This window comes from Carassius carassius, chromosome 3, assembly GCF_963082965.1.
Source record: "Carassius carassius chromosome 3, fCarCar2.1, whole genome shotgun sequence".
Lineage (NCBI taxonomy): Eukaryota > Metazoa > Chordata > Actinopteri > Cypriniformes > Cyprinidae > Carassius > Carassius carassius.
The window spans coordinates 36,070,825-36,083,882 of NC_081757.1; the positions used below are offsets into that span (position 1 = coordinate 36,070,825).

At 38.4% G+C, this 13,058-nt stretch overlaps 2 protein-coding genes across 2 annotated transcripts in view; both read right to left on the minus strand.

Annotated features, from left to right (window-relative positions):
- galns (galactosamine (N-acetyl)-6-sulfatase) overlaps positions 1-13,058 on the minus strand; it is a 41,780-nt gene that overhangs the window by 19,119 nt on the left and 9,603 nt on the right. Inside the window, exons 8-9 of the mRNA XM_059537004.1 lie at positions 5,142-5,281; positions 3,387-3,490 (exon numbers count right to left, since the gene is read on the minus strand). Coding sequence (XP_059392987.1) covers positions 3,387-3,490; positions 5,142-5,281 — 244 coding nt within the window. The remainder of the gene's footprint in view (positions 1-3,386; positions 3,491-5,141; positions 5,282-13,058) is intronic.
- Positions 7,376-8,744, minus strand: LOC132125784 (zinc finger BED domain-containing protein 4-like). Its single transcript, XM_059537013.1, has 2 exons — positions 8,114-8,744; positions 7,376-7,955 (listed from the first exon to the last, which is right to left on the minus strand). Exons 1-2 carry the CDS (start codon positions 8,230-8,232, stop codon positions 7,670-7,672), a joined length of 405 nt encoding a protein of 134 aa, XP_059392996.1. The 5' UTR covers positions 8,233-8,744; the 3' UTR covers positions 7,376-7,669.

The window sequence follows — 13,058 nt, forward strand, 5'->3', positions numbered from 1 at the left end:
TATCCAGCACCACACACAAAAAACATGGGACAAGTAAAAAGGGAAACAAATATTTCTTTATCTCTAATTCATTTCCTTCTTCTTTTCTTCCAGCTGTCTGCGTCTCTGTGTCTTTGGCTGATGCTAGTTATCTGAGCAGACAGACCTGCAAACCCTGCCTAATGCACTCAGTCTATGTGTCTCTGAGCTGATAAACACAGCAGGAGAGATTGGGACGGCCACAGTAACTGTGACGCCCCCTTCCTCTATATTTTTATATCCACATCACTTCATAGGTGATGTGAACCATAGGTGCACCAAGCACAGACATGTTCTTAATCTCTGATGCAGAGTCCAGGTGAAATCAACATCAAGTCTCAAATCACTTTTGTTAATATGTTCTTAAAGTGATAGTTCAAAGAAAAATGCAAATTTGATGTTTATCTGCTTACCCCCAGGGCGTCCAAGATGTAGATGACTTTGTTTCTTCAGTAGAACACAAACTGAGATTTTGAGCTGAAACCGTTGCAGTCTATTAGTCTTATAATGAATGTGGACCATTGACACTCCTGAGATTGTAGATAGTGCCATTTGAGAGATATGTGTCGGTAATGTACTTATAAGTCTGTGAACCGCCATTAAGCAAGAAGAAGAATACACCTCATGCGCCTGCTGCTGAGAACATGTTCAGGAGGACGCTAGGAGGAATTCATTTATATTTTTTGAAAAATGTGTGGGAAATTTTGTGGGATTTTCTTGACTATTACGTTTATTCACATATAAGAATGATTTACTTAAATCAAAACAATTTAATAATTAAATGCCATTTACGTCAAATGAATAGGCACCATCAATTTGTGAAACACAGTTTCTGATGAAGTTCATATTTATGAGTTAGGAAGCCATTTAGAAAGTTCAAACAACTTCGGTCTGAGCAAGATTTCTTGCATTAAAATCCAACAAGATATTTAAATTTTACATCAACAAAATGCTGAATATTGAGAAAATGCATTGAAAAACTATTGCATTTATTGCATCTGACATTGTTAAGTCACTTAAAAACTCAGGGCTTATAGAAGATTCGTTATAACAACTTTTTTTTTAAGACATGCCAGGTAAAAAAAAATAATCTCGAGAGTTGTGCTTCATTCAGCTGTTTCTGAATGCAATGGATCCACTTTAGAGTTAAGTAATTGCTGTTGTGTCTAATATAGTGCAAACTAAAAAAGGTTCCATGCTTACTATAACTGTACTTACTGGGGGGTTTTCGTACTCAAGAGCGATTTACTATTTAAGAGGGAGATCTAAAAGTTAGCGCATGTTTATATAGTACAAAAATATATTTGATATGCTTGTTAGGGTTATCCTGCTTATTTTTTATTATTATTATTATCTGAGGTACTTGCTTTTATAACTAAACTTGCCTGTATTACTTCAGTTAACTTGCCCAAAAAATAATAATACATTTACATTTTGGAGAAAAAGTTTTGAGATCTGATTATTTTTATTTGTTTTCTATTTTCTTTTTTTAATCTGGGTTTTAATTTCAGCAATGGTTATTATTATTATTATTTCAATATTAGTTTTCTTGCTTGCATTTATTTCTTGAATTCTTTCCCATGCATTTATAGAATTGTGCACATTTATTTGTGGATTTATTTCTGAAAGCAAAATAGCTATATAAAAATGTAATTAATTTCTAGATATATAAAAATAATTAATGTATTTCTAAAAAAAACACTGAATATTAATAAATTAAATTTCAAAAATTAAAATAAATTACATTTTCTTTTTTTTTGGTGAATACATTTTTAAATTGATTTATTTGTAAAAAAAAAATATAACCCCACATCATTTTGTAAAACAAAAAGGGGCATCGATGCTTCCCAAGAGAGAAATGGACGAGAAGATACACATATCACAAAGAGCCGCACTCGAGTGGAGCAGGACGGGCAAAATCCAGCCTGTCGCTGCAAGACAAACATTAACAGTGTGAAACACCTGCTTATCCCACTCTGCACTGCTCTGGCACTGCCCAGACACCTGGCACACCACACGCCTCCATCCCAGCCGCATACCCCAGCACTCCTCTCCCTTTCTGTTCTTTATCCGGCACGCCTGGCATATTCAGATACAGAAGCCCTCATTACAGCTCAATCCAACCTCAGCAAACACACAAACAGATTAGCTGCTTAAAACGTTCCCAATCCCCCTCTCCCTCGTCACTCCGCCGTGCTATCAGGGCCCCGCACACCCCTCAGATATGAGCCGGGGGCAGGCTTAGCGTGGCTCCCGTGCTCCCTCCTCCAAAAATCCCCCCACGCCACAGCCCCATGTCACAGATGCCCCTAATACAATTAAAAGTCATTTGCGGAGCACACAGCTTCAGCGGATCAGGAAAAGGAAGCTTCCTCTGCCAAAAAAAAAAAAGAGGAGGAAAAGAGACCAGGGCTGGCAGTGATAAAAAATTTCTAGAATAAATAGAAGACATTTGGGAAAGCATTTAATCATTGTCCTGACAAAGGTAAACTTTAAAATGGAATTGCATCATAACTGTTATTTGGTTCCAATATTTAAATAAGGAACTGATTTTTAGAACCAATTCCATTTTTTAAATATTGGTACCAAAAAAATTGGCAGCAAAGATCTGGTCAACCTTGTTAAATGTGTTATACAGTTCTCTGAAATGCTTGATTCTGATTGGTCAGCCAAGACATTCCAAGGTCTGTTATTCCTAATAATAACCGTTTTCAAAAGTAATGCTGATTAAGGGACCACTCATCTGGATATCCGAGGCTGGCGCTTCTTTCATGTCTCTTGCATCACAGTGCTGATTTACTCGGTCTTGTTTCATACACATGCATCTGGTACCATCTTGCACTTGAAAATGAAATCGGAGTACTTCAGTCGTCCTGTTATACTTTCATAGCATTTGTCTTGTCATCTGAATGATTGTTGTCGTTTTATTTGGTGCATATAGGTGCTATGTCTGTACTCTGAAATCTTCGTCTTGTTTTAAATTGTTTGCTGTCTTGTCTCAAAGCCACTTACTATGAACTGCAGCACTCTTCATGGAAGCTCTGATATTGCACAAAAACAACCAGCTGGATGGGCATTACCCCCTAATTAAAATTACATTTTATCCATAAATTTGATTTATTTTATTTTTTTGTTTCTTTAACCACCAACCAAAAAATTTGACTTAACAGAAATGCTTTGTGATTTAACAGAATCCCGGCCACTTGATGTTTTAGGACTTACACACTACAGAAGGCACTGATGGAGCGTTTGAATGGATAGAAATGTGTAAGGTGCATTTTGAGGGTGTGGAAAGATGGAATACGGTGAACTTGAAAGCACAACTGGGACTTCTAGATTTAAGTGAAACAGCTTGGGATCATTCTCACTGTGCCAGCAGGGATCCGTCCAGGCCACCAGGCAATGGCTGGTTCCCTCATCCCGCCTTCAAACGTAGTCTCCTTCCCACATAGGAACGGACCGTTGCTGCCGCCTGATGATGATAAAATGACAGAAGAGAATCTTAAACACAAAGCCTCGTCTGTGGAGTACAGTGAAGGCAATTCATCTCAAACAAATAATCTTTACAAAAGAGCCCCATTACTCAAAGAAACTGAACAGGTAAGAAAACTAGCACTAACATCTGAGTCGAGGCCTAGCAGGTACTGCACATAATTCAGATATATTATAAAGCTGCACTCATGTGGGTGATGCAGGTTTGATTCAAGCTTGCACTTAGTGCTGGTTCGCTAAATGCCCCAGAAGACCAACGAGCCCGAACTTCCTCTAAATATTTATTAGGAATAAAAACTGGAGGGTAATAAACTAAAACTAATCACACATTTAGACTACACTCTGTAACTTTTGAGTGTCTAACTGTAAAAAATAACATAACAAGGTTGTGCTTCGTCCCTGCTCATCTACATTGATAAATGTGGTTTAAATCCATCCTGAAAGCTCAAAAGAATTATTCTTATAGATTTGGCCAATTGCATTTGGCTAAAGACATGGTTTGAAGGAATTTTTTTTTTTGCACTCTCTCATTAATATTTTGCAATTTTTTTAATCAAAAAAGTTATACATCATAGCTTTACCTTAATTGAATTTATCGGTACTGTTTGAAAGTCGCTCAGAAAGAAGCTCAGAGCAACACTTTATGCCAAAAAGAAAAAAATAAATAAAATAAGAATAATAACAACGTTTATATGTTTATAATATATTGTTAAATGTTTATTTTGCCGTTACAAATTTGCGATTTATGAAAAAGGCAGAGAGATAAAAATAATATAAGGATCTATATTAAACATCATAAGAAAAGTTCAAATTTAGCTTAAATTAATTACCGTATAAGTTATACCGCATAAGTTATTACCGTATAAGTCACACCAGTCCAAAAATACGTCATGACGAGGAAAAAAACATATATAAGTCGCACTGGACTATAAGTCGCATTTATTTAAAACCAAGAACCAAGAGAAAACATTACCGTCTCCAGCCGCGAGAGGGCACTCTATGTCTTCAGTGGTAGACTACAGGAGCACTGAGCAGCATAGAGCGCACCTGACTATAAGTCGCAGTACCAAACCAAGAAAAAAAGTGCGACTTATAGTCCGGAAAATACGGTATATAAAAAAAAAAGTAAACAAAAAAATTACTTCAGCCTTCTTAATCTAACAAACCTACACCATCAGCAGCCAAATTGCAAGAAATTATTTGGATAAAGAAATCGTGAGTGATGATATTACTGCGCCGAGGTTGAAGTGGTGCGAAGTGCTCTTCCACCATACAGTACATTATAGTGTATTATATCATTTTTAATCCGCTTAGAAAAGCGACAAGTTTTTTTTTTGTGTCACCATACTTAACTCGTGCAACTACTCATGTACCCGTCTTTAAATAGGGAAAAAATTGAAATGTTTGGTAGCTTCCAAATTCATCCCTGTTTGGATCCTAAAGAATGATTGGTGTTAAGTTAAATGCTAGCATAGTGGCACTGAGACGGGAGAGGTACGTATCAACTCGTCTAAGTTGGGGGAAGAACATCATGGAATATGGAAAAACGGTGGCATTTTTCTTTAAAAAACTGTGGAAGCCCCCTTTGGTGTGTTAATGTTTAAGGTGGAGAAGTGTAAATGGATTCCCACTTTGATGCGGTCCAGACATCACTGCTGCCCCATTATCCGAGGTGAAGAACACCAATGTGTTGTTGTGGATTCCCAGACTGACCAGGCGAGCCAGAATCTGACCGATGCTGTCATCCAGTTCCATCACCGCATCGCCATAACTACAAGACAAATCACACAGTGTCTTCCCACCTTAATCACAGTAATCAAAACACAAAAAAATGACCCCAGATAACCTGTTCAGTTGCTCTAACCCAGACAACATAACAAATTCGGTCAAATTAGCCCACGTTGAAACCTGTCATGTGACAGATGGATGTGATATATGGAGGAAGATAGATGTCTCAGATAGATGTGCGCTGGTTATAAAACTTTAAGATGTGGCATGTCAGGCTGAATCCCTCCATTGCCAGCACCTGGCTAATACCCCTCAGCCTTGATCCATTCCTCTGTCAACACAAACCTCATTTAGCATTCTGAAGAAACGTATGCTTACTGAAGCCCCAGTATTCCAAAGCACTGGGAGGAATACTAAACAGTTGCAGACAAGACTACCAATGAAGCCTTCAGCCCTTATTCTCGCCTCAGAGCAGGAAAAATAACATCTCATTAACTAATCATTCGAATAACACAAAACTGCAGAGCACAATGCAGAATTTTTGACCAAAATGATAATGATGTTATGGCCGCGAAGTTATGGCTGATTTTAGAAAATACGTTTTGCCTTTTTTAAAGTAAAAACACGGTTATTTCATGCACTGGAGTTTGGGCTTTTCATAATGTGTTTTTATCAGATTAGTGGAAAATAAACATGCAAAATACACTATATTTCAATTACTATATACATTTAAAGAGTTTCCTAAAAATTCTTATTTTCTCACCTCATGCACTCATGCAGACAAAAATCTCCACTTAAGGACACCAATTTTTACAGTTTAATACCCATCAATTTTCTAAAGGTTATTACAGAAGAGGATGTTAGTTTGACTGATTTTATGAAGTAAGTACTTCATGGTCGCATTGGGCAGAAACCTTTTATCCACATATTTCAAGTTTTCAACTTATATTTTTTCCAAGAATTGATGCTCTTCTAAAATTTCAGCACATTGCCTATTTTCACCAGTAATCACGGTAATAAAGGAATGGTTTAAAGTTTAAACAGCAAAAAACTTTGAGCTACTAAAACATTACACACAGATAAAGTGGTAACAGTGGAATCACTGTTTTACTCCAAAAAAGCCAGGAATAAAAACATTCTTACTTTGGCAATTTGAGAAATTGCTAAAGTGCAATGAACAATGTGCCCAAAATATAAGCTATTGAGGAACACATACTTATGCTCTACAACTTGTGCTTCAACTTGTCTGCCAGTGCAACAACAAGATGCATATTATTTGTAAACACAAACATCATACAACCCTGTCTATCTTTAACTTGTTCAAACTGCAAAGTTGCAAACATGCTGAAACAAAATAATAAAATAAATAAATACTGAGGTGCATTGAGCATAGGTTCTTAGGAATGCATGCTTGAATTTAAAGTATGAAACAAACATGACACTTGAAGTGTGTTGAACATAAAAATGAATAAGACAATCCCTGAATACTGTAAACACTTTATTTGGTCTTTAAAGAAAGCAAACTAATTTACTAAATAAATAAAAACAACGTTGGTTTAACACAATGAATTAGAGGAGGGCCCTACCTCTAGTGCAGTCTCACAGCAAGCCCAAACAGAGTATCACAGTAATCTGTAAAAAAAAATTTTTTTAAATTAAATGCTCGTTAAATTAGCCTACTGACCTCGATTATGTTTCAGGAAAGCACTTCTTTCTGAAATGACTCTTGCTCTATTACGACGGCCACGACTGAGGTCACCTGTAATGCTAAAGACTCTCTCAGCAAATGCTTGAGATGCTGGCATGGCCAGAAGGTCTAAGGCAATAGGTTTTAGGCTCGGATAAACATAATCTCCCTGTGCAGCCCAAAATTCTAGGGCAGTCTCTTGGTTTGTAGGCTGTGACAACTGCTCCTTGAATTTCTTGAATCTGGGCCGAATCTGAATCTGGGCCGCTTGTTATGAGGCTGCTCTTCTTTGGATTCTTCTCCCTCCGCTGGCTCCTCATCTTCAGCCTCCTCCTCCCGTACAACTGGTGGCACCAATTGAGCAAGATAATCTTCCGATCTTCTCAGAAGTGCCTCTATTTGCTCGTCATCATTTTCAAGGAGTGCTTCAGGTGCAACTGTCGGGTCAAGGAAGCATGCAGCAGCAGCGAGAGGTGAAAACTTGGAGTAAGTGTGATCAAGAAAGCAGCTGAACCTCTTGTCCATGTTTGCCTTCATCTTAATTGCCAGGGAAGCGAGGTCCTTAAAGCTAGATCCCTGGGCATGGGGGAACTCAGACAGGTGACCCTGCAGGTCCAGAAGGGCAGGCACCACAAGGGATAATGACTGTGTGTCACTCTGGAGCAACTGGGTATGCTCAGCGAAGGGGATGAGTAAATCTCTGAGAGCGGACAGCTTATGCCACTCACTTGACAGTAAATAGTCCTAGCTCATCCCATCCGCAACCTGAACTACTGAGTATTTGATTTGGAGAAGCCGTGATATCATCTGATATGTGCTGGACCATCTACTAGGGCAGTCTTTGATCAGGGTTAATTGACACATCTGCAGCAGTCGCTCAGTTGCCACAGATGACTTGCGGAAGAGCTTAACAAGACCTCTAACTTTGCTCATCAGTCGGTTGACACTAGTGTCTTTCTGGATCATGTTCACCACAAGTTGTAGAGTGTGTACAACGCAGGGGGTCCTACTCATATCTATGGCTCCAAACCTAGAAGAGACAAAAATACAGAGAAAAATAAATAGTTTTAAGGACATTCAATAAAATTGCCATGAACAATTGCTAAAAAAAAAAGTGACTATAACATACAAGCATAACTCAAGAATGACTAACATACTGAAAATTAACAGCAAACTGAAGTAATTTACCTCTGGCGTTCTCTAACAGCCACCTCAGAATCTTCAGGGTCACTCGTCTCGATGGATTCATCCTCGGAGTCGGAGCTAGTGGGCTCATCTGGTTCATTAGACTTGAATGCTGTAATCATGTTGCTTCCATTGTCAGTTATGACTGTTAGAATTTTGTGTTGTGGTATTCCCCAGTCCTCTATGCATCGGTCAATACAATGTTTTATACACTCTGCCGTGTGTGGGTGTGCGATCTGATCAAGTCTCAACAATATGTGCTGTGCTTTGTTGACCACAGTGCAAAAAAAACATGCACTAATTGCCAGAAATAAAGCTGTAAGTCCTTTTTTGGTCCATATGTCCAGCCCAATTGTTATTTTACGTGCTCTGGCAAGCCGCTCTTTGTACTTTAGTTTTTCGTCATCATAAATCTTGTCAACTAAGTTTGTTTATTTTTGTTCTTTTGGGTATGGTCATCCTTTTATCAAAGGTCTCCATCATGTGGATGAAATCTTCATCCTCGAATGTGCAAGCAGGTAGACCAGTGCGTCCAATCCAAAGAGCGAGCGCTTGTTCTTTGACATGTTGTTCCACAGAGTATGACTTGTATTTGGATCCTGCGGCGAAGGCTGTTTCGATAGATGTCTGTGCCCCGTCGTTATTTGGACAACCAGATTTCTGTTTAGGAGTTCTGGTCACTGGGATCTGGATGAGGAGAAAACAAAGACAATTACTCTCTATACAAAGTACATCTGTAAAAGTCATGTCATGTGAATATAAAACAATTAAATGTGTATGTGTGAATACTGTATATTACAGTAGTAAAAGTAATAATAGTATATATATTACGCAGATCATCATGTTTCAACACATTACGTTTAGAAAACAAAAAGGTATTTTCTTTGACGCTTTGTTCAAGAAGCTTTTCGATTTGGGAAACAAGGGGAACAGCAACCGGTCTGAAATGCAAATTTTCCCTCCACATTTTAGACTGTCACTGAAATCAAATATGGTTTAACATAATGACGATCTACACTTCCTACCCGGCCAAAATCTTCCTACCGCGCGACTCTCCCAGACAATCGAAAATGGGCAAAAGGGCGGGAGCTGGTTGCTGAAGCCACGCCCACCTAGCGCAACGGCTGGGACAGCAGTGGCAATTCACATGTCACTCAAGTGGCCACGCCCTTAATTATGCAGAACTTTAAGGCTTAATATAATTTAAACGGATGAGTTATAAAAAAATCACCCCTTTCACAGTTGTCATGAAGGGCAAAATTAGCTATATAGACCAAAATAATTTTTTGCACCAGGCTGAAAACATGTTTTTTTCTGCTGTAAAGTTGGGCATTTTAACATGGGGAGTCTATGGGATTGACTCTCTTTTGCAGCCAGCCTCAAGTGGCCAGTCGATGAATTGCAGTTTTAGTCACTTCCTTATTGGCTTCACTAGAGAGAGCGGGAGGTTGCCGCTCGGTTAATATTAGCCTGAAGTTAGCAGCAAATTTGCGCCAGTAGATATATGTAAAACCTTAAGCTTACCATGAAATGTGTCACAAGCCGATTGTCGAGTAAAATTGAATATGATATGTTTAAAGCGTGACTTGTTAGTTAACTTACCTTCGAAAAAATATCAGCTTGATGAGCCTTCAGGTGCCGCTTGAGGTTGGTGGTATTCTTCCCACCTAGTTTGTGGCCACATTTACCGTCGTCTCCCAATACTATGCAATCCATTTTTTTTCTGATGATTTAAACTGAAAGTATGTCCATAAATCATCTTGTCGTTTCCGACCACCAAGCCTGTTTATTGGCGTCGCCGCCATGGTCCTTCAAAGATGTGTGGCGAGTGATTAGCCGCAGGTGTGTTGTTGTGTGGAATCTGGTGCGCGGCATAGCGGCAGCACTGCGGTCAAGCCAGCCGCCAAGTAGAAAAGCACGGTCAATCTAGCCACCACGTTATTTCTAGGGTCGCGTATAAACTGCGTATTACGGTAATACCGTCAGAGAACTGATCTGAACACAGTTCTCTTCCAGCGAGCGCTACTTCCCCCCCCCCAACACACAGTCCATTACTATCTGATGTTGAATACCAAAATAAAAATAAGAACAATAATATATGCTTGCTGCATCTCAATAATATATGCTTGCTGCATCTCTACATTCGAAAAACTATAAAAAATAAAAGATTGCACAGACAGGTTCCACCTCAGACAGAAAGTACAGTGTCAGCTTCATGCTGCTGCATCTACTTTCAAAAATCTATAAAAATAAAAGCATCGTTTCAGGACAGTCTGATGTGGAATTACAAAATAAGAGCCTCCCAAATCTCATAAACAAGCTGATGCATCTCTACTTTCAAAAATCTATAAAATTAAAAGTTATAGATTGCACAGACCACTTTCACCTCAGATTGAGAGTACACCTTGCCTCAATGTCAGCTGCATCGTTTCAGGACAGTCTGATGTGTAATTACAAAATAAAAGCCTCCCAAATCTCAAAAATAATCTGCTGCATCTCTACTTTCAAAAATGTATATTTAAAAAAGTAATAGATTGCACAGGCCACTTTCACCTCAGATTGACAGTACACCTTGCCACAATCTCAGCTGCATCGTTTCAGGACCGTCTGATTTGGAATTACAAAATAAGAGCTCCCAAATCACATAAACAAGCTGCTGCATCTCTACTTTCAAAAATCTATAAAAATAAAAGTTATAGATTGCACAGACCATTTTCACCTCAGATTGAGAGTACACCTTGCCTCAATGTCAGCTGCATCGTTTCAGGACAGTCTGATGTGTAATTACAAAATAAAAGCCTCCCAAATCTCAAAAATAATCTGCTGCATCTCTACTTTCAAAAATGTATATTTAAAAAAGTAATAGATTGCACAGGCCACTTTCACCTCAGATTGACAGTACACCTTGCCACAATCTCAGCTGCATCGTTTCAGGACCGTCTGATTTGGAATTACAAAATAAGAGCTCCCAAATCACATAAACAAGCTGCTGCATCTCTACTTTCAAAAATCTATAAAAATAAAAGTTATAGATTGCACAGACCATTTTCACCTCAGATTGAGAGTAACCCTTGCAAAAATGTCAGCTGCATGGTTTCAGGACAGTCTGATCTGGAATTACAAAATAAGAGCCTCCCAAATCTCATAAACAAGCTGCTGCATCTCTACTTTCAAAAATATATATTTAAAAAAGTTATAGATTGCACAGGCCACTTTCACCTCAGACTGAGAGTACACCTTGCCACAATGTCGGCTGGATCGTTTTAGGACAGTCTGATGTGTAATTACAAAATAAGAGCCTCCCAAATCTCATAAACAAGCGGCTGCATCTCTACTTTCAAAAATCTATGAAAATAAAAGTTATAGATTGCACAGACTATTTTCACCTGAGATTGAGAGTAATCCTTGCCACAATGTCAGCTGGATAGTTTCAGGACAGTCTGATGTGGAATTACAAAATAAGAGCCTCCCAAATCTCATAAACAAGCTGCTGCATCTCTACTTTCAAAAATCTATAAAAATAAAAATTATAGATTACACAGACCACTTTCACCTCAGATTGAGAGTACACCTTGCCACAATGTCAGCTGCATCGTTTCAGGACAGTCTGATGCGTAATTACAAAATAAAAGCCTCCCTAATCTCAAAAATAATCTGCTGCATCTCTACTTTCAAAAATATATATTTAAAAAAAAGTTATAGATTGCACAGGCCACTTTCACCTCAGATTGACAGTATACCTTGCCACAATCTCAGCTGCATCGTTTCAGGACTGTTTGATGTGGAATTACAAAATAAGAGCCTCCCAAATCTCATAAATAAGGTGCTGCATCTCTACTTTCAAAAATCTATAAAAATAAAAGTTATAGATTGCACAGACCACTTTCACCTCAGATTGAGAGTACACCTTGCCACAATCTCAGCTGCATCGTTTCAGGACCGTCTGATGTGGAATTACAAAATAAGAGCCTCCCAAATCTCAAAAACAAGCTGCTGCATCTCTACTTTCAAAAATCTATAAAAATAAAAGTTATAGATTGCACAGACGATTTTCACCTCAGATTGAGAGTAACCCTTGCCACAATGTCAGCTGCATCGTTTCAGGACAGTCTGATGTGGAATTACAAAATAAGAGCCTCCCAAATCTCATAAACAAGCTGCTGCATCTCTACTTTCAAAAACCTATAAAAATAAAAATTATAGATTGCACAGACCACTTTCACCTCAGATTGAGAGTACACCTTGCCACAATATCAGCTGCATCGTTTCAGGACAGTCTGATGCGTAATTACAAAATAAAGGCCTCCCTAATCTCAAAAATAATCTGCTGCATCTCTACTTTCAAAAATATATATATAAAAAAAAGTTATAGATTGCACAGGCCACTTTCACCTCAGATTGCCAGTACACCTTGCCACAATCTCAGCTGCATCGGTTCAGGACCGTTTGATGTGGAATTACAAAATAAGAGCCTCCCAAATCTCATAAATAAGGTGCTGCATCTCCACTTTCAAAAATCTATAAAAATAAAAGTTATAGATTGCACAGACCACTTTCACCTCAGATTGAGAGTACACCTTGCCACAATCTCAGCTGCATCGTTTCAGGACCGTCTGATGTGGAATTACAAAATAAGAGCCTCCCAAATCTCAAAAACAAGCTGCTGCATCTCTACTTTCAAAAATCTATAAAAAATAAAAGTTATAGATTGCACAGATGATTTTCACCTCAGATTGAGAGTAACCCTTGCAAAAATGTCAGCTGCATGGTTTCAGGACAGTCTGATGTGGAATTACAAAATAAGAGCCTCCCAAATCTCATAAACAAGCTGCTGCATCTCTACTTTCAAAAATCTATAAAAATAAAAGTTATAGATTGCACAGACCACTTTCACCTCAGATTGAGAGTACACCTTGCCACAATCTCAGCTGCATCGTTTCAGGACCGT

Bases quoted from the DNA above. Each gene is read 5' to 3' on its own strand.
- LOC132125784 (XM_059537013.1), bottom strand. From the start codon at position 8,232: ATGATTACAGCATTCAAGTCTAATGAACCAGATGAGCCCACTAGCTCC. The intron at 7,956-8,113 runs GTAAATTACTTC...TGTCTCTTCTAG, and splicing joins GCTGTTAGAGAACGCCAGAG to GTTTGGAGCCATAGATATGA.